At 41.7% G+C, this 27,342-nt stretch overlaps 1 protein-coding gene across 5 annotated transcripts in view; it reads right to left on the bottom strand.

Moving 5' to 3' along the window:
• Nucleotides 1-608: 608 nt before the first annotated feature.
• Sv2b (synaptic vesicle glycoprotein 2B) overlaps nt 609-27,342 on the bottom strand; it is a 190,797-nt gene continuing 164,063 nt past the window's right edge. For all 5 annotated transcript variants that reach the window (XM_004852727.4, XM_021264784.2, XM_087188358.1 and 2 more), the window contains 5 exons: nt 21,843-22,007; nt 12,466-12,599; nt 10,369-10,569; nt 5,811-5,970; nt 609-3,532 (listed from right to left, as the gene is read on the bottom strand). In XM_004852727.4, the coding sequence (XP_004852784.1) occupies nt 3,349-3,532; nt 5,811-5,970; nt 10,369-10,569; nt 12,466-12,599; nt 21,843-22,007 (844 nt within the window). In that variant the 3' untranslated portion in view covers nt 609-3,348. The remainder of the gene's footprint in view (nt 3,533-5,810; nt 5,971-10,368; nt 10,570-12,465; nt 12,600-21,842; nt 22,008-27,342) is intronic.

The following is a 27,342-nucleotide window of genomic DNA, read 5'->3' on the forward strand; positions in this document are numbered from 1 at the left end:
GGCCAGGGATTTAGCTCAATGGTTCTACCACCTGCTTTGCAAGCGCAGTCCCAAGTTCAATCCCCAGTACCCACCCACCCCCAAAAAAAAGAATTTCTGGAGGGAAGGAAAGGATAAAGAAAGGGATGGAGGGAAGGAAGGATAAACAGATGAATAACGATCAGTCGTTCATGTCTACACTGATCGGTCCACTTGTTGTAGTGAATATTCAATCTCTGGTCCCAGAGAATGAAGAGCAAGTGCTGGTCACATCGTCCCACTCCACAAAGACTCAATGGAGGGTTCTGTATGGGCATCAGTGACTTTAGGATGAGTCTGAAAAGAGAAGAGCACTGCCCCTGGCCCCCATACTGCCCTGGTTACATCAGTAACTTCTCCAGGTATGAGGAAATGAGTCCCAGGATTCCTCCCAGTCAGCTCCATCAATTTAGAATACAGCAGAGATCTTACTACCTGAAAATAATTTCTCCAAGTTTGTGGAGATTTGCTTACATTATTTCTATTATTTTTTAATGGACTACCATAAGATATCAGAGGACCCTGGGGATGGAATTATTCATTACATAACCTCAAGCTAATGTGCTACAAACTTCACAAACAGGCAGATCTCTTTCACTAATTATCTTTAATACAAACAAAAGATCAAAAATCAGCATCAGGTGATAACACAATACAGTTGAGATTGTTTCAAGTAACACACTACTCCCAAACTTGGCATCATGAAATACATCATGAATCATGAACAGATTTGCTCAACCAAAGAGCACCTCATCCCTTTAGCCCTCCCTGGATGCCACTGGGAGTTCCTGGATGTAGAACATGAGATGAAAAAGAATGGATGGGCAGGTAAACTATACCTTATCCCCCAGTGGCCTGTCACAGAGACTATTTTTGAAGACACATTCATCTCAGCAGGAGCAAGACCACTGAAGAAGTGGCAGGTAGCAGTGCCAGACAATCCCTCCTGGGGAAGGCTATGCATCACAGCTGCACCCTTCACACAGGCCTGCATGATGGATGAGAGGGGATTGGCCCTTGGTTGGTTAGGTAGTTGGTTGAAGGAGCGATAAAGATAATGATGAAATTCAAGCTTAGAAACCAAAGGGAGTTAACCCAAAAGTCATTCCAGCCACCCCTGCCTCAAAATTCATCAGATTTTAAATTTCCAAGATTCATCTTAACTAGAAATACAGGCTCTGACTGCCTCATAAATTTCTTAAGTGGTAGCTGCTCAATGAATTATATTATCCCATTGAAGAATAATGTTAGGAGGGATGTGGTAATCCCGTATCTACACACTTCTCTTGTATGAGCCTAGCCACTCTATTTCAAATCACAAGAGTAAGGAAAGTATATTACAGCTATATTACAGTCTCTCGTTATTGGCATAGCATTATTTTAGTTAACATCTATAAAACACTGAGATAAACATCAATACACAGTGGTATTTTATATATATACATATACATATACATTAGGGGGAATCAGGGAATCAAATCACAGTTGATGTCTTACTTTCCTGTACAGAAAAAAGTGGGATGAATAAATAGGTGGGGACAAGAGAAGCCAAGTAAACATTTTAATCATTAAAACTGATCTCAAATCGAGGGTGGGAAGGTGTCAGACAATTTTCTGTTTCCCCCGTTCACCTGTTAATCAAGAGAATGACAGAAAAATAGCTCAACTTAAGAATTTCTCCAAGACTGAGAAAACATGTAATGGAGCCATTATTACTCTGTTTCAAAGCTTTGGAGATTTCTGATTTCGGAACGTGCACTGTATAGCTATTGAGAGTGCTGCAAAACAACTCTGCGAAGTAGTTCTTCCAGACTGATGCTCACCTGGCCTGGGGAGGTTCACCTTTTGGGGTGGGAACTCCTAGCTCACTGCCCCTTCCATTGCTAGAAAGTTCAATGGCTAAAAAGTCTCTTTCCCATGGAGTCAAGACTTCAGTCCATTGCTGACCCTTAGCACAGCAGTTCGTCTTAGGCTCCTTGCCCTAACCATTCCCCTGCGGATCTTTCAAACTGGATCTCAGGAAAGAGCTCTCTTAGAATCCAGAAGAAAACTATATCTGACACTCATTATATTCTTTCATTCCCATGCCATCAGGCTGAGTTTCAAAGGCCCTAAACAGGAACACATAGCATAGGTGTCTCGTGGGCCCTGACAGTCACAACAAATGTGCATCATGTTTTACTGCTAAAACAAACAGAAAGAATTCACACCTTGAAGGACCACTAAGCTTCACCATTTTCCCCATGCCCTGTGTCATTTTATTCTCACCTGCAAGAGAGTGCCAGAGGTCAAGGAATGCTCCCGACATTGTTTCTGGGTGAGCATCAAAGTCAAGCACCAGCACTGAGGACCATGAGCTTGACGTTCAGAGTGATCTGTGTAGGAGGGAGAAGAACCACTCTACCTACACAAAGAGAAGTGCCTGGCTTAAGTGAAACGGCTCTCAGTTTGCTAAGTCCCTCCTCTTAATGACAAGTTAAATGGCTGTAAGAAATTGTGCTTGCCTTTCATTTGATTAGACCCATTTTGGGGTCCCAGACACCAAGTTCTCCCAAAATATGGTTAAAATGGCAACAATCTCTGCAGCTGCCATTTGTGAAAGCAAAACCCAAAGGCAGTTACACACAAACTTAGCTTATGGAATACCTAGGCCATTGTGTTTCTTTGAACAGAGCAAAACAAGAATAAATATTTTTAAATGTATCCTCTAGTCATCATGGAAAGCTGAGGACACTAGGAAAGCGTCCATCTCTAGAGACAGGCCTCAAATATTTGGTTTTCTATATCAGAGTATCTTTGATGCTACTGTGCCAATTTTCAAGTGGAAAATATGATAGGTGATATTTTCAAATGCAAAAATATATGTATCCTGTTCTTCAAGCCCAATATTCATGTGATGGCTTCAAACTCCAGGCAAATCAATGTGTTAGGTCACTGGGCCCCTGGGAGCCTTTTGGAGAAGATTGAGCATTTCTCACCCTAAAATTCATTTTGAAAAGCGTAAGAGTCCATGTACTTCACTTAGTGAAATGCACACTCCTTGCTTAGCATGCGCACCCACTAGAGAGTCCTCCCCCTGCCTTGGGCTGGGGAGACTTGAAGCCAAGCACACAGTTCTGGGATTCTAAGGCTGCCTCAGTACACCCTCAAATCAGTCCCCTGAGAAACATATATATTGACAGCTGAAGTGGGTCCTAAACTATGGATCAAAAAATCAACTTCTCCTCCTGTGCTATCCAAGGTCTCCTGGACAGTGAGAGGCAGGAAGTGTGGCTGCATTTAAGTGTCCTGGCCAAGATCCTTTCAATCTCTCCTTCCCCTTTAGGCTGTTCACATCAAGACCTGTTCTCGAGTCTCTGGGAGTCGGAGGGCAATCAGGCCACCCCCAACCAGAGAAGCAGCAGCCAGAAGGATGGGGACCACTTTGGTTATCCCAACAAAAGAAGCAAAGATAGTGTTTCCCAGGATGGCACCAAATTTGCATAATCCATTCAGGATGCCAAAAGCTGTCGCCCTGCAAAAGAAGAGGAAATAACGTTGAATTTCTGGAATTTATCAGAGAAATGAGATTGAGCTCTTTCTTTTTTTGTTGCAAGAACAGAAGGTGTGGGAGGAAATTTTCCCCTAAATGTAAAAGCAACACATTCTCACTGTAGTCAAATTTGGAAATACAGAAAAATATAAAGATGTAAGGACATCTAAAGCAATCATCACTGTTAACATAGGTTATTACCTTCAAAGTTTTTTCTTTATCTTTTCAAATAAATTGTTTCTTAGAATGTTTGTAGGTAGTACTTGCTGATTGTGAAATACCAAAAGAATAATCAAGTATCCAAAATAGAAAGTGTGTTTCCCCTTAATAACAGCTCTTTGTGGCAGAGAAAATTAGTTGTCCTTGCATAGCATTTCTCCAACTGTAAGACTACATTTCCCAGGCTCCCTTGCTGCTGACTATGATCATGTGACAGGTTTGGCCAATAAGGTATAAGTCCAAGTGGCCTCTGCTGAAAAACTTCTTTAAGAGAAGCCATGAATGGGCTTTTGCTCTCTCCTCTTTTATCTTTCTTCCTTCAATCCTGCTTTCTGGAACACAGATGGTGTCATCCTAGACATGACTAAGGGAAGACAACATAGAAAGAGTCTACTGTAGACTTCTACAGAGAGAAAAATGATATGGTACCTTCTGAACGCTATGACTACTTAGAGTTTCTGCATCCATGGCAGAACCTAATCCTAGTTACTAACCTTCAGTCACACTTCTCAGAGATGACTCTTAGAAGCCACTTATCCCATCATGACCTCATCTATATACAGAAACAATATTCCCAACACTACTTCCCCAACTGAAGTAAAATGCCTCTTTTTCATACCAGGTTTATTAAGAATGGGGGTACACTTTTATACCCAAAGTTCTTTCTATATTTCTGGCAATAACCAAACCACACTTACCTTTATAATCATGAGACCTTAATCCTAAACTTTTTGTTTTCAGTATCTTCTTATATATTTTCATATGTGTGCTTTTCCACATAAACTTTAAAACAAATTTTTTAAGTTGCCAGGGGGAAATTTTTCATTGAATTTTGGACATATTCTTGTAAGTTAAACTAAATATAATTTGACATTTTTGTAAGATTGAATTATCCTATCTAAAATTAGGTGTATCTTGACATATATTTGAGTCTTCTTTTACATCTCTTAGTAGAGCTTTATGGTTTTATTTATGTGAATGTTTCAGATATGATTCCTAATATTTTATGATTTCTGCTTTACCAAATGGACTTCAATTACAACTTTCTTATATATCTAAAAACCTATGTTATTAAACCTATGATATATTTTAAAACTTAAATGTTATTACTGTCCACTTCACCAAATTATTTTAGTTTCTAGTTGTCTCTTTACCTCATTCTCTTAAGTTTCCTAGATGTAAAAATCACATAACATTAGGGCTGGGGATTTAGCTCAGTGGCACCGCACCTGCCTCAAAAGTGCAAGGTCTGAGTTCAATCCCCAGTACCAAAAAAAAAAAATTACATAACATTCAAATAGTAGTAATTTTCCTCCATATATTGTTTTGTGAAAGTTAACATTTTCTGGTTCAGGGAGAGGAGCTCCAAAAATGTATGTTGCAATCTTCCATAGCTACCCAAATCCCAGTATCAGAATTTCACTTACTCACTATTTTAACCCTTGACATTCCTTTCTGACTTCATGGTCACTTATCTGCTATTTTTAAAATTTACAATTCCCCCACCAAAAGGAGAAATAACTACTTTTAATGACCTCAACCCTATGCCTTTAAAGTAGGCCTTTTCCCAGATGGCTTGTACAGAATAAAAGTTAACCCTAGGCATCCCTGATATGCTTTCTGCAGATGCCCTGATCTTCCTACCTCATCCCCACCTCCCTTCTCCCCCTCTTCTCTAACCTTGTGTTGTTCTAATTCACCATTTTTCCTCCTTTATCTCCCACAGGCAAGCCTATTCTCACCCATCTGTGACTGCCTGGCACAAAAAGATCTGCCAAGTATTCACTCTTATTCCTCTCTCCTGGGCATAACTAGCTCCTGTCTTTTGCTTCTTGCCACTCACTGCATCCTATCACACCCTAGCCCTCTTTGGGGCCTACACCATGCCTCATAGGGGAGAAGCTCAGCAACCTAAGAAATATTTGGTGCAGGGAACACCAGAAAGACAAGATGGCCCTCCGTGGTATAGGATTTAGCCGGCAGGTAGATTTCTGTCCAGAGAAGTCCAGCAGTCCTAGAGGAAGCCCAGGGAAGAACTGACCTCTGGTTGGTGGGATATAGCTCCACTGTGATCACATCCAGAGCATTCCAGGCTGCGATGCTGGTCCCGCAGAACAGGCACTGCCAACCAATCATGGCAGACTCACTGTTGCCAAAAAACAGGAAGAAGCAGCACACTGCCGAGATTAACATGGAACCACCTATGGAGGGAGGTCAAGGGCAAAAAGGAGCATGAAGCCTGTATCCCGGACAAGACTTTCACCACAAGTGGCACCTCATCTCCCATCCTCAGAGGCACACCTGAAAGGACAGATGATCTGAAGAGTCAGGTTCCTCTAGACAGAAAGTGCACAGGTGAACACACCCATGGAATCCCAGAGGGCATTGCGAAACCACCACTCTGTGGCCCTGCCCAGCCCAAAAGAGGGAAAAGGGCAGGTGTGAGTATTTGTTAAGAATCTGTCAGTGCCAGACATTGTTCTAGGTGTTTGAGACACATCAGTATCAATTTAAAACAAACATTCTGGCCTTGAAATCACTATATCAAAGAAGCATCTTCATTCCTGTGTTCACTGATGTACTATTTACAAGAACAGAGATAAACAGTCAACCTAAATACCTACCAACAGATGAATGAGTAAAGAAAATGTGTGCACACATGAGGAAACATTATTCAGCCATTTAAAGAAGAGTAAAATTCTGCTATTTGCCGCCAAATGGAAGAAACTAAAGGACATGTGAAATAAGTCAGGCACAGAAACAAATATTCATAATCCTACTTATATGTAGAATCTAAAGAAATAGAACCCAGAAGTAGAAAATAGAAGAGCGGTTATCCCACGAGCTGGGGGTGGACTGGGGAGATGGTGGTCAAAGGGCACAAGGTTTCAATTAGGAGAAATACATTTCTGAGACCTGGTTATGGTTTGGATCTGAAATGTCCCCCAAAAGCTCAGCTGTTGAAGGCTTGGTCCCCAGCTGATGGCACCATTGGGAAGTGGTGGAAACAAGGTCAATGGGGCGTGTCCTTGAAAGGGACACTGTGATGTGGCCTCTTCCCCTCTCTTGTTCTGCTTCCTGGTCACTATGGACAAGGTTGCTCAAGGTGAGTAACTTTGCTCCACCACACATTCCTTGCCATGACCTTCTGCCTCACCAGAGGATCAAAGCAAGGGGGTCAACTGATAATGGACTGAAACCATGAGCCAAAATAAACATTTCTCCCATTTAAGTTGATTATCTCAAGTATTTTTGTCACAGTAATGAAAAGCCAACTAACACAAACCTATTGTGTGACTATAGTCAATAACAATGCATTGTATATTTCAGAATTTTTGAAAGACTAAGTTTCAAATGTCTCGTCACAAAAAATAATAAGTATGTAAGGTGATAGATATGCTAATTCACTTGACTTACCCATCCCACATTGTATATGTATATCATAACATCATTATCTATCACATAAATACACACAATTACAATTTATCAATTAGAAATAGAAAATACTAAACATTTTAAGGAAACATAAACATAAATTAATAAATAAATAACACACTTAAGACGAAAAAAGCATGCGTGTTCTCATGGAGCTTACCTTGCAGTGAGAACACCTTCCTAGATGGGCTACCCAGGGGCACCCTCAAGAAGGGCTGCTGTCCCCTTCTCCACTTCCCCATCTCCACCCAGAGATCTCTCTGCCCTTTCATCCCCGCTCTGCCCTCTGGGAAGCAGAGCCGTGGCTGTCCTTATACGTTGGGAGGAGAAAGGGGTTGAAGTACTTCTCCCCAACTCCCATCCTCTTTTAGAAGCCCCTTTCTTGCCAAAGGCTGCCTCCCTCCAAGACCACAGCTCCTCCCAGGCAGCTCTTCCTCAATGGCCCCAACCCCCACTGATCTCTGCTCATGTTATTTTCACCCCTTGAGCCTGCAGCCATCAAGGCGGTGATTGAGACCCACATTTGCTAGTGTCTCGCCCACCTCATCTGCTCTCCAAACCCTGTCCATGCCTCTACAGTTACCCCATCAATACAGTCTCTTCACGGGAAGCAACTGCTGTGAATTCTTTCCCCACTAGGACTAGCTGAGTCCTGACAGAGTAATAAGAGATTCTCTCACAGGAAGACTGTGCCAAATTCTGCCCAAACCCAGTAATTCCATCAGGGGAGCTCAGGAAGTCCCAAGTGAGTGTGGAGAGTGACACAATAAGCCACAGACCAGGAGCAGCACAGGAAAGGAGGTGGACCAGAGTCAGCAGGAAGGAAGTCAGGAAGCAGGCCCCAAAGAACCAGCTAGGAAGGTAGGACACAAGTGCCCACCAGGCATCAGGGACATAGGAAAGGAGGAATCCTGGTTCCCAAGAAACTGGAAGGCTGGTCTGGCCTCAACAAGAAATGCCTCCTTGGGGGCACCCCCAGCCTGGATTCATTCTCAGACCAGGGGCTGTAAAAGTAGTACCCTAGCTTGCTGATGAGCTGGGAAATGGTAACTGTAATGGATTCTGCTGACTCTGGGAAGGGGTAGGGCCACAACTAGGTGCCTGGTGACCTCTTTGCAACAACTAGGAAAGAGTTTGAAGGGGAGGAGACAGGCATCTGTGGATCGAAAGTGCCTTGAGAACAGCACCCTGTACCTGCATGCATCCCTCAAAGGAACCAGCAAGGGGCTCAGCTTACAATAAATGCAGGCAAGTGTTTGTTATTCAAAATATCTCCAAATGAATGAAGTAATGCCCAAGGTGACCTAGCTTTGCCTTCAATACCTGTGTGACCTTGAATGAGTCACTTAACCTCTCTCTGCTATCTCACTTTGCCCATCTGTAAAATGTTGATAAAAACAGTACCTAGCTCAAAGGCTTATGGTGAGGATTCAATGTGTTAATATATATAAACTGCTTGGAACACAGCCTGACCCATAATAAGCATTTCATAACGTTAGTTAAATGGAATTTCTAGCTTATGTCTGTCTCTCCCAATAGATCATTTGCTCTTTAAGCACAGGGATATTGACTGGCTCAATTACTGCTGCATTCCCATTGCTTCCCAGCAGAAAATAAATACCACATAAATAAATGTTTATTGAGTGAATAAATGAGTGAGTAACAGCCTCGTTAGGAAAACTTCTACTCTGACACTAATAAGGAATGACTCACATCCAGCCAAGAGCCCAGCAGAGAAACCAAGACAAAGCACTCTAGAGGCTCCTCCAGCAGGGTTGGTCTGAGGGCTGTGGATTAGGCCATTTCAAAGCAGTTCACCACATCCCACAATGACGGTGTGGGGTGGATACTTACTGAGCACCTAGCATTTACTATGCGCTGGCCTACTGGATGCCAGGGTTTTTCCACAGGCTAAGGGTTCAGAGACTGAGAAGAAACCATCCAAGCCCTTGATGATCTTGCAATCTAGCTCAGAAACAAAACAGAGGCAATGATCAGAGAGTGGTGTGCAAAGAATGAGTAAAGAGTAGGTCTGGGTCTCTAGTTCGGGGAGCATGCCTTTACGCAGCGTGACAGAAGTCAACTGTGATCTGGGATGCACCCATGATGACAAGAGAAGCTTCAACAACAAGGAGAAGGATGTCGGCTCTCCCACAGTCCTGCCTGTCCCCCAGATCCTTGTGGGGGTCACACGTTTGTACTCACCCCAACCCTACAGACCATGCCTTCCCCAGATCTTCCTTGGCTATTTCAAGACCATTAAATATGCTGTTAGGCTCTCGACTCAGAAGGCTAGTGCCAAAGTGGCAGAAGTGTCACAAATCTGCACTTTCTCGTTTAGGCAGAGATATTATTTTAAAGATTTTTATGAAATGGAAGTTCACAGAAGTAAAGGAGCTTGTAACTCATGAAGCTAATTTTGACCAAGATGGCTGCCTGACTTACAGCCTATCCTCTGCTGATGGCTTGGGCCTTCCGGCTCACACAGGAAAGTGGCCATCTTTATTGGTTCTAGTCAGTTCAGTACCAAGTACCACATGTAAGCAAGAGTTGTGCTGGGCATAGGCATTACAGAAATCAATAAATCTCCATTCCTTCTCTCAAAGGACTTCAGGACAAACCAGGACACCACTTCTAACAGAGACAGCTCAGTCTGCTGTACCTACAGACTCTCCTTCCTCCCCCACAAGATTAAAGAACCAAAATCACCTGCAATTCACATGCTTACCATTCTGAATACTCATGGTCTTAGTTATAATAATAATACTCAAAATGAGTCAAACGCCAGGAAAAGATTTCCTTCCCACACAGACCTGATTGACTGTCTCTTCTCCAACAAATTGACTGTGATTTATTTTGTTTCCCTTTGAATTTTGCTAGTAGAAAGCTTGGTGCTAATTGTCACAATCAACTACATCTCTAGAGCAGATCCTTAATGACATTTTTGTTAATGTGATCAAGTCTAGAAATGACAAAGAGTCCATCCTCTAAGACTCTTGCCATGGAGCCCCGGTCTTCCCTTAGACATGCTTCCTTTAGGTCAGTCTTACCTGCCAGGTTTCCTCTGCAAGATTTCCTTAAGAAAGAGAAACATTCCGTGGCTTTATTAGCCTGGAAAGCCACTGCCCTAGCCATGGAAGCGGTGGAACACCACTAACACTCACCTATCATCTTGAGCCTTCCAATCCTATCCATGAGCAGGGCAGAAATGATGTTCCCAGGGAGGACAGACAGGCTGCCCAGAAAGCTGACGAGGTAAATCAGGAAGTCATTGTCTTCCTCAAAGTCCATGTGGCAGCCTTCCTTCTGCTCCAGAAAGGTGGTGTTGATGAAGTGACAGTTGATGAACTTATGCTTGTAGAGGTCTGGGGAGAGAAGGAAAGTTTTGGTTCCTATGAGTGGAGAGGACTGGGAGATAGGGCAGAGGTAAGGATGGAGTCACACTCCCTCCACGGGCAAGCTATGACTCACAGTCAAGGTAATATGTGGCCAGGTATGGATAGACAGAGACACTTCCCAAGCACAATGACCTGTTCAAATTACCAAAACAAGGAGAGAGAAAATTAAGATGAATTTGAGGAACATTTTAAAATATATCATCTCTCTGACTGCACAACAGTTTTGTCCATATCAATCAGGTGATAGTAAGAGCCATAGTGGCTGGCCCACTCCCCTGAAGCTACCTGATTTAGAGAAACAGAACCCAAGAGAGTTCGGTCCAGAATGAGTCAGTCTGTACAGAAGCCTGCCCAGACTAAGAAGTTAAGAACTTCCTTAACAATAAAACCCATCTCCACATCTTCTTTTCTATTTTTTTGTTTTTGTTTTTGTTTTTTGAGGTAGAATCTCAGTATGTAGTTCAGACTGGCCTGGAACTCAGTATCTAGCCCAGGCTAGCCTCCACCTCACAGCCATCCTCCTGCCTCAGCCTCCTGAGCTCCTGTGGGCACCTCCACACCTGGCTATTTGCACACCTTCTGACACTAAGACCTGCTATTCTAGAAGACAGAAGGCTAAATAGGAAAACTTGTATTTGGGGATATGGCCCTTTTAAACTTCCCTGAGTCTCTACATATAAAACTGGAGACATATGCATGATTATCCCCATTGCTTCTCCTAGCTCTGACATTTCTCAACTGTAAGTGTTTGCAAAGAATTCTGTGTTAATGGTATGCAAATGAAAAGGCATCCTTAAAATTTGAAAGAAGAAAAGGATGAGCCAGTTTTTAATAACAAGTAGCAAATTTCTGGAGCTTAGTTTTTTTTTAAGTTGAGGCTAAAACAGAAATTGAGGAAGGTAAGTCTTGTGACCCATTATTAAGAGACTGAGGGACATCAGATACCAGGTATTGAATCTTTTGCGGCTGATAAAACAGAAGACAAAGATGCTCTTGTATAAACTACCCCCTGGTACTGAAACGGGAGAGAGCATAAATCTGGATGTAAAGTCAATAGTTCAGTGGAAAAAGCACAGACCCTGGAGCCAAATAATTGAGGAATGGATCCAAACTCCCCCACCTTGCCAGCTGTGGCCTTGAGCAAGTTACTTGAGTCTCAGTTTTCTTAGCTCTAAGGTGAGGATAATAACAGTACATTTCTCAGCTGAGACCGTGTAGGTCAGGCCCCTAGTAAAGCTCAGTCGTTTCCTTACATCCCAACTTTACTCAGCATGTTCTTAACCCATGATGAGAGTAGTAAAAGTAACAAGGCATGGTGGGGTAATGGAATTGTGTGACTATAAGTTACAGAAATCCAAAATAGTATATTCCTAAAATATTCTTAGCATCTTAATTTATGCACAAAATTTGAACAGAGGTAATTTTCTCGTTTCATTTGTTATCGTGAAAACATGAGTTTTCAATGGCATAAACTTCAAACTATGCAAGCTATTCAAGAATGCATTCCATGCACAAAGTGCAGCTCTCCAGGAATGCCGGTTTTTATTTGTGTTGTACTTTGCTCCTACCAAAGACCCTTAGCACACAACCTCGGTCTCATCTAGATGGAATCATCTGGCCAGAACGTTTGTTTCTACTTGATATGTGATGAAACCTGAGACACAGATAAGCTAAATCCCATGGAGAAGGTTGTGCACACACTTAATTTGTGTCTTCCCTAGGGCTAGTACCTGTTTTTCCACACTAATGATTGGCACTGATATCTACAATACTTTCTTCCTCTTGAAGGTAGGACTGAGTATTTTGGATCTTAGACACCAGTCTATCCCTGTTGCCCCCCACCCATCCTATCCATGCTCTTACCTGTGTTATAAAAGATGGTTGACTCGATGGTGCAATTTTTAAAGTAAGTATCAGTAGATGTGACGTCCTCAAAATAGCACTCATCGAAAAAGGTGTCCTCAAAAAGAACATGTTTAAAGTACATCTTTGTGAACCTGTAGGAAAGATGTTAGCCCCTGAGTGATTCATCCCAGAGGAAAGAGACTTGAGACCAAAACAGGAAACACAGAAATGCAAAAACAAGAAGCACCACGTAACAAAATGTACTAGAACATTATTTTCAACTAAGACTAGTTCCCCATTTCTTAACTGTTTATTTATTACTCAGAAAGGGCAATAGGAGTATGGAAAGCAGTTTCTAGTCCAGGCACACATGGGGGAAACTCCGCACCAACTTGGTGGTTCCCAGCACTGGGTCTGTGGACCTCCTACATCAGAATCACAGAAGTGCGAAATCATATGAGAAGAAAATACAGACAACATCTCACTTCCTCAGGAGCTTTAAAAACATATGGATTCCTAGGCTTCTCCTGGGTCTGGAAGCAACAGAATTGTGAAGGCCTAAGAATCTTCACTTTGTAAAGTGCTCCAACATTGATGTTAGAGGAGCACTTTCATTCACCCCAATGTAGAACTTAATCCATGCAAACTCTTTGGGGAACAACTTTGCAAAATTTAAAATGCATATTCCCTTTGACCTAAGAATGCCATCTCTAAGAATTTGTCCTACATGGATTTGCTCATGTATTCAAAGAGACACATTCACTCATCTTCACTACAACATACCTTGTAATAGCAATGCATACATTCATATATGCATACATACATAAGGCAGACAAATACCATAAATGAAATTTCATGCAGCCATTAGAGTAATATACATGTGTTAATATATATTGTTAGGTGAAAAAAATCCAGATGCAATATAAAGTTTATGCATGTGACTGTTCACATGAAAAAGAGCAAGGTACATACAATTCCAAATATATCTGTAGAGTTACACAAGAAACTGGTAGAAGTAGTGTATTCTGGGGAGATGCAATGGAGGTAGGAATGAGATCAACTTCCTTTGCACTTTGTACCAAGTGTCTGCATTACATTGTTGCTTAAAAATTCAGTTAATGAGGGGAGAAGGCAGCTATGGTGTCCTATGAAGTGCAGCCACATTTGGGAGCCACTGGCACTACTCCAAGTCTGCATTAACTTAGAAAGAAAAATATTACACTTAAAATCTATCTCACATACATTAACATCATCCTCTGCTGTTGGTCAAACTTCTAGGCTGGGAGCTTTCGGCTATGACTTCATTTGTGAATGATCACAGCCCACTCATTCATCCATTGATGTAATGGTCTTCAGTAAACACGTGCTGAGTATGCTACGAGGTGCTATGTGTAAGATGGGAAAGCCACCACCCCTGCCCTCCAGTCTGACTGGGAAAATGAAGCTACAATTCAGTGGGAATCACAGGCTTGGAGATGGCACGGCATGCTCAGAGTCACAGTTCCTCTTCAGGGACCTGAGATAATTCTCTCCCTGACCACCTCTCATAGCCAGTGACCAACACCTCTTGTGCCATGTGTTCTGCTCGAGCCTTTACTTAGAATCACCTGTCATTAACTTCTGCAAAAAGACCTCCCCACCCGTAAGAAGGCTAGCAAGCTCTTGTTCAAAGGGAGATCCCGGAATAAACTAGCAGGTCATCCTTACAGGTGCAGTTTCCGAGCACTTGGGAGGCTAAGGCAGGAGGATCACCAGTTCGAAGCCACCCTGAACTACTACGTAAAGACGTAGGTCACTCTGAGCTACACAGCAAGACCCTGTCTCAAAAACAAAATTAAAAAACAACCAAACAAAAAAATGCAAATTGTCTTTACTCCAACCTATACTTCTTGAAGCACAATCACCAAAGCAGACACCAGATTACTGTACTTCCAAAAATTTGAGAATCATTAGTCTAGAAACCAAAGTATTTTGAGTAAACTTTCTTAGGGACAAATTTGCTACAGGTTTGTAAATACAGTAGAAGCTTCCAAAAGCTGCTGTGGATGCTTCTGGTTTCCATTAAAAAACTAATTGGTAAGCCTTTTATTACAGGAAGATGCTTGTGATTTCAAAATTTGCATGCCAGATGTATTTACTCAGGACAGCTATTCCTGGAGATTGTCTCCAGCCTTTGCCTTTCTTAATATATCTTTCTCTCTAATATAATAATAATAGACTGGCAATGTGGCCTTCGGTGGTATTTTAATATTGTTCCAAGGGTGGGTGAGAAAGCAGAGCCATAAATCATAAATGAATCTGATCCAGGCAGACCTTAAAATGTATCTCCAAGTGGGTTATAAAGATCCAGGGTTATAAGGGAAGAGATGAAAGGAGAAAGGGGTAACACATATTTTATGAGTCTTCATATAAATCATCTCCTCCACTCTCTAACTTATATACTAAAGTGGTCCCAGATTCTTCAATCAGGAGAATTCAGAGGATGAAAGAAAAGTTAGCAGACACATACGTATCTTGCAGAACTTTTCCCTTCAGGAAAAGGAAGCTATCGGTGACCCAGGGTCTAGGACAGAATCATTATTACAAATCCTTGATTTCAGTTACCCCCAGACCTAGTTCTTAGTCTGCCAAGTGACCTGAACCACACCAAAGTCACCTTCATCTAGTCATCATGCTCTGGGCTTAATGGTATAACTCTCAAGAAACTTAGTCTAATTAAAGAAATAATAAAGAAAACCAACCATTAAAATGTAGCAAGATGATTACCAGGATGGAGTTATGGCATCCCATCATCTCAAAGGGCACATGTGATGCGTATTCTACAGGACAAGAAAATCTCTCTACAAGGAGAAGGGAAGGCATTCCAGGCCCTGTGTACCAGTTAATTGACTTTTTTTTAAGTACAGAATTCTCTTTCCCAGAAATTACACTACCTTTCAGAGAGAAAATAAGTAAAGGTATGATTCCCCAAATCCCACACCCATACATGCCCCACTGCAATGAGGCCTCCCAGCAGAGTGAACTGAGATGAAGGCCTTCAGAAAAGGGCTTGGACCCCAGTTCTGAGATGTTGACTCACATCAGCTCTGAGCTCAAGCAAAACAAACAAGAGGGTCATTCACTTTAGAAAAGACACGCTTGGGCCTAATTTGTTTAAAGAATGGAGGGAGTAAACTCATTTTCTGGGACGCTGTATCACTTGCTACATTCCCTACAAGTAGGCTTCAGGCCTGTTACCTCAGCTCTGACAGCCCTTCCACAAAATGAAGTGATCAACTTTCAGCTCTTAACCAACAAGTGATCCCAGCAATTTCAGGCAAATCTGCTATCTTCCCTAGGCCTGCATTTAAAAATCCATAAAATAGGGGTACAGGGGAGATGGATTTTTCCAGCTCTATAAACAAAGACTACTTTCACTGTCAATACCCCCAAGGAAGAAATAAATAAGTGGCCTTAGGAAATGGCCATCCTTCCTATATATTTAAGTATCACTTCATGGAGAACCACAGAATGTTCTCCCCTCATGCCAGTGTCAGTCAAATACTGTCTCTAAGGCCACATTCTTGTGCCTCAGTGACTCTGCCAGTAAATCTAACTTCCTCTCTTTCTCTTTTCACTCCGGCTATCCAGGTGTGAAAATCACGATGTTATCTCCTTTGCAAAGATCCTGGCACATTACTGTCTTTTGGAATAAATACTGAAGTAGAATCTAAAGAATAGAACATAAGACAAAAAGGGAAATAATAAAGATAAAAGCAATTACTAAATTAACAATGGAAAATTAGAAGAAATTCATATATAGTTTCATATACATGCTAAATAAAACACTAATTGCTGAAATCTGAAAATGATCCAAAATCCCTTCAATTGATGAATAAATAAAAGGCAGTGGTGCAGTAACAATATGGAAATGGAATACAACTCAACAATAAAAATACACCACTGCTCCCCATGAAGCAGCATAGATAAATCTCAAGCGTATTATGCTACGTAAAAGAAGCAAATTCCAAAGGCTTCATGTGATACAAGTCCCATGATAGGACATCAAGAAGATCACAGGCAGCCAGGCACGGTGGCACACACCTGTAACCCTAGCTCTCTGGGAGGCTGAGGTAAGAGGATGAAATGTTTGAGCCCAGCCTGGGCAACCTAGCAACTCAGCAAGACCCTGTCTCAAATTTTTTAAAAAGTGTCCAGGGAGGTAACCCAGTGTAAAAACCCTGGCTTCAAGCCTCAGTACTACAAAAAAGGAGGAGTAGGAAGAAAAGAAAGAGGAGGAAAAGAAGGAAGAGAAGAGGAAAAGGAAGAGGAAGATGAGAACAAAGGATGGTGGTGGGGAACTGCCAGCCCAGGGTTGGGCCAGAGAAGAAAGGCTACAAAACAGGATGAGGAACTTTGGTGACCAATGGGACTGTTCTGCATCTTGATGCTGGTGATGGTTACATGATTGAATGTATTTTTCAAAACTCACTAAAAAGGGGAAATGTTATTGTCAATTACACCTTGATTTTAAAAAAAGAAGTCCTAACAAATTTCTAAAGTAATCATAGTTACAGCAAAATCCAAACAAAATTCAATTACTGGCTAGTTTGGCTCAACTTCTCCACATTCTATAAAAACCTAGCAAAGAAAGGGAAAACCATTTCTAAGACTCAGATGTCTGACTTGCAACCAAAACTTATAAGACACACAAAAAAGCAAGAATAAAACATGATGTCAGGTTGGGGATGTAGCTCAGTGGTTCCGCTGCCTGCCCCACAAGTGCAAGGACCCAAGTTTGATCCCCAGTACCAAAAAAAAAAAAATGACGTCAAGACATAGTAATTTATAAAATGAACTATGACACAAATACTATCACTATCAGGCAGGGAATTCAATATAATTTTTAGAACAGTTGGGGAATTCCAATAGAGAGATGAAATCTGTAAGAATGAGTCAAATGGAAATGCCAGAAGCCCTTTTAAATACAGTAACAAAGAGTAAGAATGCATTTGATACTCATTGCTAGATTTGTTATGCAAAGAGAAGCAATTACTGAAATTACACATAATTCAAGAGAAATAACCAAAACTGAAACACAAAGAGAAAAAAAAAACAAAACAGGAGGACAGAAAGGAGCGTGTAAGAGCATCTAAGAGCCGCAGGAAAATTTCAAATAGTGTAACATAGATACAAGCCGAATTCAAACGGGAAAAGAGAGAATTTGACAGAAGAAATATTTAAATAGACAATGGCAAAAATTTCCCTAAAGTAATGAGACAGATCAAACCACAAGCCCAAGAAATTCAGAGAACCTGAAGCAGAGTAAATACTAGAAAAAAAGAAGAAAGAGGAGAAAGAGGAGGAGGACAAGGAAAGGGACCAAACATGTGAAATGAAAATAGCTGAATATCAAAGATAAAAGAAGAATATTAAAAGGAGCAGGACAAAATCATATTACATCTGAGAATCTCATGAGAAGGTGTGTAAGCCGGAAGACCCTATACTTGGCACTTCCGCCTCTAGGTATACAGGCCTCAAGATCATCAGCTATCTAATGCCCATCAAAAGAAGAGCAAAAGAATTAGGAAATACGCATGTCATGAAATTTAAATTAGATGAGTTATGAAGCTATGCTAACCAACACAGAAAATCCTCAAAATCCAAATTTTATACAAAAGCAAGTTGCAGAATGCATAGTATATTAATTCATATATACATAACATTATATATATATAACAGAATATAGAATTTATCTGAAATTTGAAACATACAAAGACTACTGTGCCATGTTCACAGAAATATATGTTTAGGAAAAAATACAAAAATGTGCATGAATGTAAAATAACCTTTTCTTTTCTAGCTATAAGTTGTTTGCTTTCTCTCTCTACCCACTCTACTTCTTGCTACCCTGTGGATCTTATTTTAAAGCTAAATCTTGTAAATTGTGTTTTGGTCTGAGCTACTTACCTCCAACTTTTCATACGAACCCAGGAAAGCACTTCTGTCCTTCACTAACAAATCACCTGTGTACACAGTGACACTTCCCCATTGGAGGTTCCGACTCTGAATGCTCAGAACACATCAACTTTCCTTTCAGGTGTGAGGAGACCTGAAGATTAGGACATTACTTCCGGGTCAAGACCCATCACAAACCAGAATTAGGCACATCTCCTGAAGCCCAAAGAGGTCTAAGTCAGAGAGCGCTCTTCCCCCTCACCAGCCTGGCCAAGCAGACTTTTTCCTAGCAGGAGGAGGTAAGTTTATTAATTAGTAGAAACTCTGAGATGAAAGCTGACCCTTCTTTTAATTACTAGTAAGAGAAACCTGGCCTGACATTTGCCTCAGGGTATAAAACATGAACTTACTCTTTTGCCCTTCTGGCACATTTCAAAAATAACTCACAAATTCTGAAACAAAAAGTGTCCGGGAACCCAGAGCCACCAGGTCCCAGAAGAGGCGCCAGGAGGTGGCAGATGAGGTTTTGGGAACAGGTCAAAACCAGTCTGTGCACTTTTGTTCCTTCTTGGGACCAAAGTGATTGTGGTTTACAATGGGGTGGGGTTCCGGTTTCTAGAGGATTTCCTTTATTGACAAATCCTTGAAGCCTAAAGCTCTACTTACACAGACATTCTTCCCCTCCGTGTGTGGCAGTCAATAAAATAAATAATTTTCATCTAACTTGTAAAGCAGGCAAGTGTAGAAGATGTCAAAGGGGAAATACTGACACACAGAAATGCCAAAGGTGGCTAAACAACAGCTGGTTAGTCCAGTTTAACTTCAGGCTTGGGGTTTTCAAAGACGAAGTGTTGCCCATTCATGACCAGCAGATGGCAGGACAATTCAAGAAAAGAAGGAAACTCCAGTTCTTAAATTTCAATCTGCCTCAGCCCAAGGAAAAACCACTCTTTGTTCATTTTACTGGGTGGAAAAATCATGAGCTCCAAATTAGTGTGGTTAAAGTAGACTTTTAGTACCCACTGGTTAAAAACACGTATAACAAAAGTTACAATTAACTCAGTACAACTTTGAAGGAATTCACATTTTAATAATAACGCAAAAACATCCCCATGTATTTGAGACACAGACTGGGGAGCACTGTGCGGGCAGAATATATGCATCTACTCTAAGGTGATCCTGGGGTGCCTACATGTCTCAGGCCCTTGGCAATGACACTGTGGTCCCAGGGCTCCATGAGGTAAGACCGCTGCTCTCATCAGCCCTTGTGTCCCCCCATCCCACCCAGAAGTGTGTTGCCCGCTTGGGGACACTTAGGAAAGGTAAAAGGACAGAGTGGACCAAAAATCCCTACTTCTGCACAACTAAGTCTTAGAAGTCTAAAATACATCTGTTATAAATTACAAGGAGTCTAACACGGTGGTGAACTTTTCCAATGCAGAAAACATCATACAACTCAGGGCCTCCGTGGGCATGGAAAGTCTCCCAGGGAGACAATAGTTGCAGTGAAATATGTGCAGGACATTGTTTGCAGGCATTTCTGTTTCTATTAGCCATGTGACCTTGACCAAGTTACTCAGTCTGCTCCCTGTAAAGTGGCATATCCCTGACTTCTTGTGGTATCTTTGTGGATGACATGGGATAATTTATGTAAGGCTCTTAAAGCAGTGGCTGGCACATGGAAGGGCTGAATAATGCTGGCTTCAGTAGTTATGATTACTGGCATTATGGGCTCGGTCATTACTGTTACTATTTCCCATGTCATAACAGCATGACTGAACATTGGGAACTTCATCAACGGTTTCCTTTACTGAATTCATCTTTGTGGGGACTGGTGTCCCTTAGCTTTTCATCATTTCCAAAACGTTCTGGTAGAGGAAGGGCCGCATTTCTTCCTTGGCATGTCAACGCTCGACCTCCTGACTCTAATACTGAAGAGCTCCAGGGGTGAAACATCTAGGGGCAGCTGCCTTTCGGCACCCCAGCGCTGGAGCTGCCAGCCCTAGTGTAGCCACTTGGGCAGATTACAGGGGCTCTGAGCATCTACTCACAGGACTGTGGCTGTCTGAACAGATGTGTCGGTGTTTGTCACTGAGCTTTGGCACCTTTTTAAGTATCCTGAAAATGTGGACCCCATGTCCAATGATACTTGGTCCTAAATCTTCTTCCTGAAGGTCTCCTATTTGAAGGACTGATAGTCATCCTTGGATTTCATTTTCTGGCCCCCCAAAACAGGGAGCCTGTGCTAAGGTCTGGCCTGTCGGAGCAAGATGGACCAGATGGGAGCGGAGGACTCCCCGACCTTCCTCAGCCATGCATGCCCTTCCCAATGTGGCTGGCCATGAGCAGGAACTTTCCTGAGACACCAGACACCAGTGGAGGGAGCACAATGTGTCCCAGAGTAAATGCAGCTCATGTCCTCCCTGTCCCTCTGTAGTACTGGCCAAGGGCATCGTCAGCATTCTTGAAGCCCAGTGGGCCCGACCACCCAAGTCATTGGTCGAGGACTAGGCAGAGGAAGAATAAAATGGACTGGAATTTTTTTTAATGGAATGGAATGGAATGAAATGGCACAAGTGCCGCCCCACAATGATGTGAGAAGGACTTTTCTAATACCTCACTGATTTTCCCCCACAGGGCAACACCCCTGGCTGACCACAGAACACACTGATCAACCCTGTAAGGTGACAGTAGATGAAAGTATCACGAAAGGTAGCACCAAATAGTCCCAGCATGGAGACGCTCCTTGAGTTAAAGAAAAAGCTCAGCAACTGGGTCACAGATTGTTTCAGGGACCGTAGGAGTAAGAGTTCTGGTCCTTTAATTTCCAGTCACACTGCATGGTCTGTGGTCACTCACATACCTATCACAACCCAACAAGCTTGCCAAGCAGAGTTCACAAAAGTGACAGATCCAGGCATGGTGACACACAGCTGTAATCCCAGTACTCTGGGAGGCTGAGGCAGGAGGATAGCAAGTTTGAGCCCAGCCTGGAAAACAGCAAGTTAGAGAGACTCTGTCTCAAAATTTAAAAAACAAACTTAAAAAGGCCTGGGGATATAGCTCAATGTGAAGGTCTTGGGTTCAATACAAAAAAGAGAGGGAGCCTGCAGAGGGTCCTGTGTGCCACTGAGTGACAGGCACGGCACCCAAACGGAATGCAGCTTTCTGCTCCTTTCCATGAAAGGCTCAAGTTCTCCAGAAAGATGGTCCAACTGATTGTCCTCAGCCAAATGTCACATCCTTGGATGAACAGTCCATAGACTGAAGATTAGGAAGAAGAGGGGGCCGGCACAATACAGAGCAACTCCCTGGGGAACGACTGTGTCACTCGCAGCCAGGACAGACTGTGACCGCGGTAACAGAGCTCACGCCCACCATATTGAATTATTGTCTCTCCCACGGACAGTCCCGGACTGCCACCCTGATCCGAAGGAAGGCCCTGGCCACACACTTACTTGTCATTCACAAGTTTCCCGTGCTGGTGGATCTGATTTTCCATCGTGAAATTGATGGTGGCTCCGTACACGTGCTCATCGAAAAACACCTTCATTTTAGACTTGTATTCTTCATCTTGAAAATACCGGATCATGTCAGGGAACCAAACCGTCAGACCATAATAACTGGAACAGAGGGAGACAGTGTCTGAGCAGCAGCACGGTGACAGATTCCTTCACAGCCAGAGTCTGCACTCCTGGCTTGTTGTGGATCAGATTCTTTAAACATAGTAATTGGGTTTATTATTTTAAAATCTAATAATTTTTCACATTCCTATAGCTAAGAAAAATTGTGAACATCTTCATAGATGCTAAAAAAGCATTCAATTAAAAAAATTCATGCCTGGGCTAGGAGGGTGGCTCAAGGGCAGAACAACTGCTTAGATACAAGAAGCCCTGGGTTCCAGCCTCAGTGCCAAAAAGTAAATCATTACAGTACATTAAAGAATTGCCAACACTTCCTTACCACATATGAAATCCATGTCTCAGCTCAAAATCGGAATCTTAGGGAACAAGGAAACACCAAGGACATTCCCACTAGCATCAGGACCAAGACAAGGATGTCCATTTTCACCATGACTATTTAACCCCATATGGGAGGTCTTAGGCAACTTGGACAAGAGGAAGAAGTGGGAATGTAAACTTGCAAAGCAAGAGACAAAACTATCTCTATTTGCAGGTGATAGAATTTTGGACCTGGAAAACTCAAGATAACCCATTCCAAAAAAAATCAGATATTAAACATATTGAAAAAGATGCTCAGTCCTACTTAAAATCAGGAAAATGTGAATTAAAAACACACCATTCTCTAAGGGCTGGGGATTTAGCTCCGTGGTTCTGCCGCCTGCCTCGCAAGTGCAAGGACCCGAGTTCAATCCCTGGTACCAAAAAAACAAATTAAAAAAACCACACCATTCTCAGCTACCAAATTGTCAAAACCCCTACGTTTGCAGAAACATTCTGTTGGGAAGACTGCAGACTAACAGGTGCTTTCATAAATTGCTAGGAAAAGAACAAAGTCATGGAAGACCATATGGAGAGGAATGTGTCAGGACCTAAAATTATCACTTAATGCATTTATCCCTTTTTACCCTTCAGTTCCACTTCCAAGAATCTATTCCACTGATAAATCAGCCCAAATATAAAGTGGCCCACAAACACAGGGACTCATCGGGGCATTGTTTGCAGTAGCAGAGGTCTGGAAACCTCCCAGGAGACCAGGGAGGAGGCCCTGGGAGCAGAAAATGTGATGCACTGTGAGATGCTAGGCACAGGTACTGTGCTCCTGTAAGAGGAATAAAGAAAACCCCACTCTACTGGTAGGAGGAGACTCTGGACTATATCATCGAGCACAACAGATAAATGTAAAATGTGTTCCTTTAAATAAGAAGAGGAGGAAGATCCAAGAAAGTATATGTGTGTGTGTGTGTGTGTGTGTAATTATTTGGTTACTTTTGCAAAAAGAATCACTGGGATGATAAATAAGAAAATAAAAGATGATTCCATACAGGAGGCAGAAGGGAGTGGGTGGAGGGGGAAAGGATGAATGCACGATTTCTCTGTTGTTTCAACACTGGAAATGTATTACCTATTCCACAAAATGAAAGTAAACATAAATAAACGTAAATAAAACATTTTTCAAACTATCAGTGAGTTGAATCCTAGTGCTGGTTGTATTTGGCTCCTGAAATGTTCTCTGCCAGCTGGGCTTGGATGACTTAAGGGAAGCAAGTTAGCAGCAGGTAGGACACTTCCACCTGCCTGGGTCTAGAAGCCAGATCTCCCTGTGCAGGTCCTGGGGCACAGGAAGGCCTCTCATTGCTCCCTTAACACAGAGGTCATGACAGACCATCTGCTTTCCTGGGGCCAGGGAGAGTGTGTTTTGGACATAGGCAATGGTGAGCAAAGCAATTTCACAGATAGAAGTTTAAAATCTTGCTAATGGTTCCTAGTTGGCAATAGCAATTTATTAAACACTTATTATGTGTCAGAAACTACTGCAAGCATTCTATACACACAGTTAAATGAGCCCTGTGATGCTGTAAACGGGCTCCAAAATTTATGTAGAAAGAAAGATCCTATCGTGTGGAGATTAATGTAGAGGCTAGGGTAGGAATCTGCAGCTCTAGAGAGGAGGAAGCTAATCATACACTGGGTCACATTTTTCTTTTCTTTATTGTAGGGTACAGTATTGCAGAGGCTCATTGTTTTACCTGTCCCATATTCTCAACAGCACAGGTGGTTACCTACATGGCACTCACTCCCAGCTTCCCCCCTGAGAACAGAAACTTTATTCCACTTAGGCGTCAACCTTGAAGAAAGGCACCAGTATCTTCAGCTTGGAGGTAAATCATGATTAGTCTAAAATCACTGGGAAATCCCATCTCATTTGTCCAGGATGAGGTTAGCCCTGGGCTCATGACCCACTTCTGACTACTACTGCAACAGAAAGGAAAGTTGGCTGGAGGGCATCTGAGAAAAGTTCACTTGGTGTTGAAAAGAAAACTCAGTAATTAACAACCGGCTAACAAAAGCAATTAGGCTAAAGATCACCAATCAACAGTTAAAAGTGCTGTACTTTTTACTTAAATTCTGCTAAGAGGGGCCTCCATCTCAGGCTCCTAGGGCAGTGAAGCTCAGCGGGTCCCAGCACCTGGAAGGAAGCTCCCCCGCTGACATCCCAGGCTCCTAGGGCCAAGAAGGTGAGCGGGTCCCAGCACCCGGAAGGAAGCTCCCCTGCTGCCATCCCAAGCTCCTAGGGCACAGAAGGTGAGCCACGTGGCCGCCAGAAGCACCCCACCCCCATCCCGTGGAAATGAGAAGACACATAAACAAGCCTCAAAAACAGACTTCCGGATCACCTACAGCAACCCCAAAGGGAAACGAGATGGAACACTCTGATACTCAACCACCTGGACTCTCGGAACTGGCAACAAAAGAGGATCTGGGAAAAATGAAACCAGAAATAATTATTCAGATAACAGCAAAGATTTTGCTCATGGTGCAAGACATGATTAATAAATCTAGAGAGGACACAGATAAAAAAATAGAGGATCTGAGGAACATGATGGAATCTCAACATAGGAAACAAATAGAATCCATAAAACAGATACAAACAGATTTCCAAGAGATTAAAAACTCCATCAAAAGTCTGTGCAGCAGAAGGAACCAATGTGAGGACAGAATTTCACATATAGAAGATAAGATTGCAATTAGTGACCAGGAAAAGAAAAATTGCTTTAAAATTGTAAGGGAACATGAGAAATCAATCCAGTAGCTGCTAGACGATGCAAAGAAGAATAACATAAGATTGATTGGAGTCAATGAAGAAAGAGGAGAGAGTGCAGATGACATAAAAAAAAAACTCTTCACAGAAGTGATGGCAGAAAACTTCCCAAGGAGGGGAAAAGAGCTTGACATACAGATAAGTGAGGCATATAGGACTCCAGCTAGCCTTGATCAAAAAAAAATCTACACATAGGCATATAATAGTTAGGATTCCAGAAATCCAACAGAAGAACAAAATTCTACAAGCAGTGAGAGAAAAGAAGCAAATCACATACAAAGGAAAGCCCATCAGAATCACAGCAGACTTCTCAATGCAAACCCTCAAGGCAAGAAGAGCTTGGAGTGATGTATTTCAACCCCTAAAGGAAAACAGCCTCCAGCCCAGATTGATGTACCCTGCAAAACTATCTTTCAAAATTGATGGAGAAATAAGATGTTTTCATGATAAAGAGCACCTCAGGAACTTCATGAATACCAAACCGGCCCTCCAAAAAATTTTAGACAATACCCTAGGAAAAGGCAATGAGGATCACAACCCCAGGAAACCCAGCAGAATGAATCCATTGGGAATGACAAATTAAACGCAAAGGGGGAGAATCCAACAAAAAGAAAAAGTCATGACAAGGCTTTTAAAACTTTTGACTTCATCTCCCTAATGAGTGTATAATTCAATCTCATTATTGTACTGATTAGTATTTTTCTGATTCTAGAATTTCACACCATTCCTTGTGCTATACTGGCTATTTATCATCTTCTTATGTCTACATTTTAATTGGGTTGTCTATTAATGAGATGTAAGAGTTGTTTATATATTCTGGTCATAGGTTATATGCATTGTAAATATGGTCTGTTTAAGGACTACTTTTCATTTTAATGATGTCATTTAAAGTTCTAAATTTTGATGGAATCTCATCAATTTTTTTTCTTTTATACATCATGGTTTTTGTATCCTAGGTAGTTCTTACCTACCCTGAATTCATAAATATTTTCCCTTATAATTTCTTCTTAAAGTTTTATACTTTTAGGCTTTCTTATTTAGGTTCATAGATCCCTTCAAGTTATTTTCATGTATGGAAAAAAAGGGTTGAGGTTAATTTTTTATATACGGATACCAGATGTTCTAGTGCTGTTTGCTGAAGACACTATCTCTTCCTCGGTTCTTGAATCAAGTTTATATTCTATAAAATGCTAATGTTAAATAATTTTTCAAAACTCAGTGGACCATATATGTGTGGTTCTATTCCTAGATTCTCTGTTTTATTCAAATGATCTATATGTCTTTCCTTACACCAACACTGCCTTGATTACTGTAGCTTTAGAAGAAGTCTTAAAATTGAGTGCTAAACGTCTTACAACACTGTTTTTGTTTTTGTTTTTGGCTTTTCTGGGTCCTTTGTACTCCTACATAACTTTAAAATTTCAATATCCAGTTCTTCATTTATAGCAAGTATACACAGACTTGAATTTTTATATATACCTTGTGTTTTCTAATCCTGCTAAATTCAAGTACAAGTTCTAGGGGCTCCTAGAGATTTCTCAGTATTTTCTCTGTAGATGATCATTTCATCTACATACAAAGATTTTGCTTCTGCCGTTCCAATCCTATCCTAATTGTGTCATTTTATTGCCAGACTATTTTGGTTTAGACCTATGTTTCAAAGTCTAATGGACAGATGAAGAGTAGGCATATATACCCTTGTTCCCTACCTTAGGGAGAAAGCATTGTATCGTCTCCATTCATAGAAGGAGTTTTTGTTGGAAGTATGGAGTACATGTCTTTGATCTGTTGAGAAGGTTCTGTTCTACTTCTAGTCTCCTGATAGCTTTTACCATGAACAGCTGTAGAATTTAGTCCAATACTCTTTCTCCAACTAGTGACAGGATCATATGGCTTTCTCCTTCCCTCTGTTAAAATGATGACTTTTGGGGGTGGATCTTCCAATGCTGAACCAACACTGCCATCCCTATAACAAAACCACTTTCTACATCCTGCCAGATCTGACTTCTAAGAGTTTGTTTTGTTAAACAAATTTCTATCTACGTTCATACTTCTTTCTTCTATTATCTTTATCCAGTTTGAGGATTAGCATAATGTTGATTTCCTAAAATGAGGGAAGAAGTGTTCCTTCTTTTTTCTTCTTTAATTGTTTGATATAATTTATCAGTTAAAATG

This window comes from Heterocephalus glaber, unplaced genomic scaffold (genome assembly GCF_053883595.1).
Source record: "Heterocephalus glaber isolate CG9 unplaced genomic scaffold, H.glaber_assembly_v1.0 deba00001531, whole genome shotgun sequence".
Lineage (NCBI taxonomy): Eukaryota > Metazoa > Chordata > Mammalia > Rodentia > Bathyergidae > Heterocephalus > Heterocephalus glaber.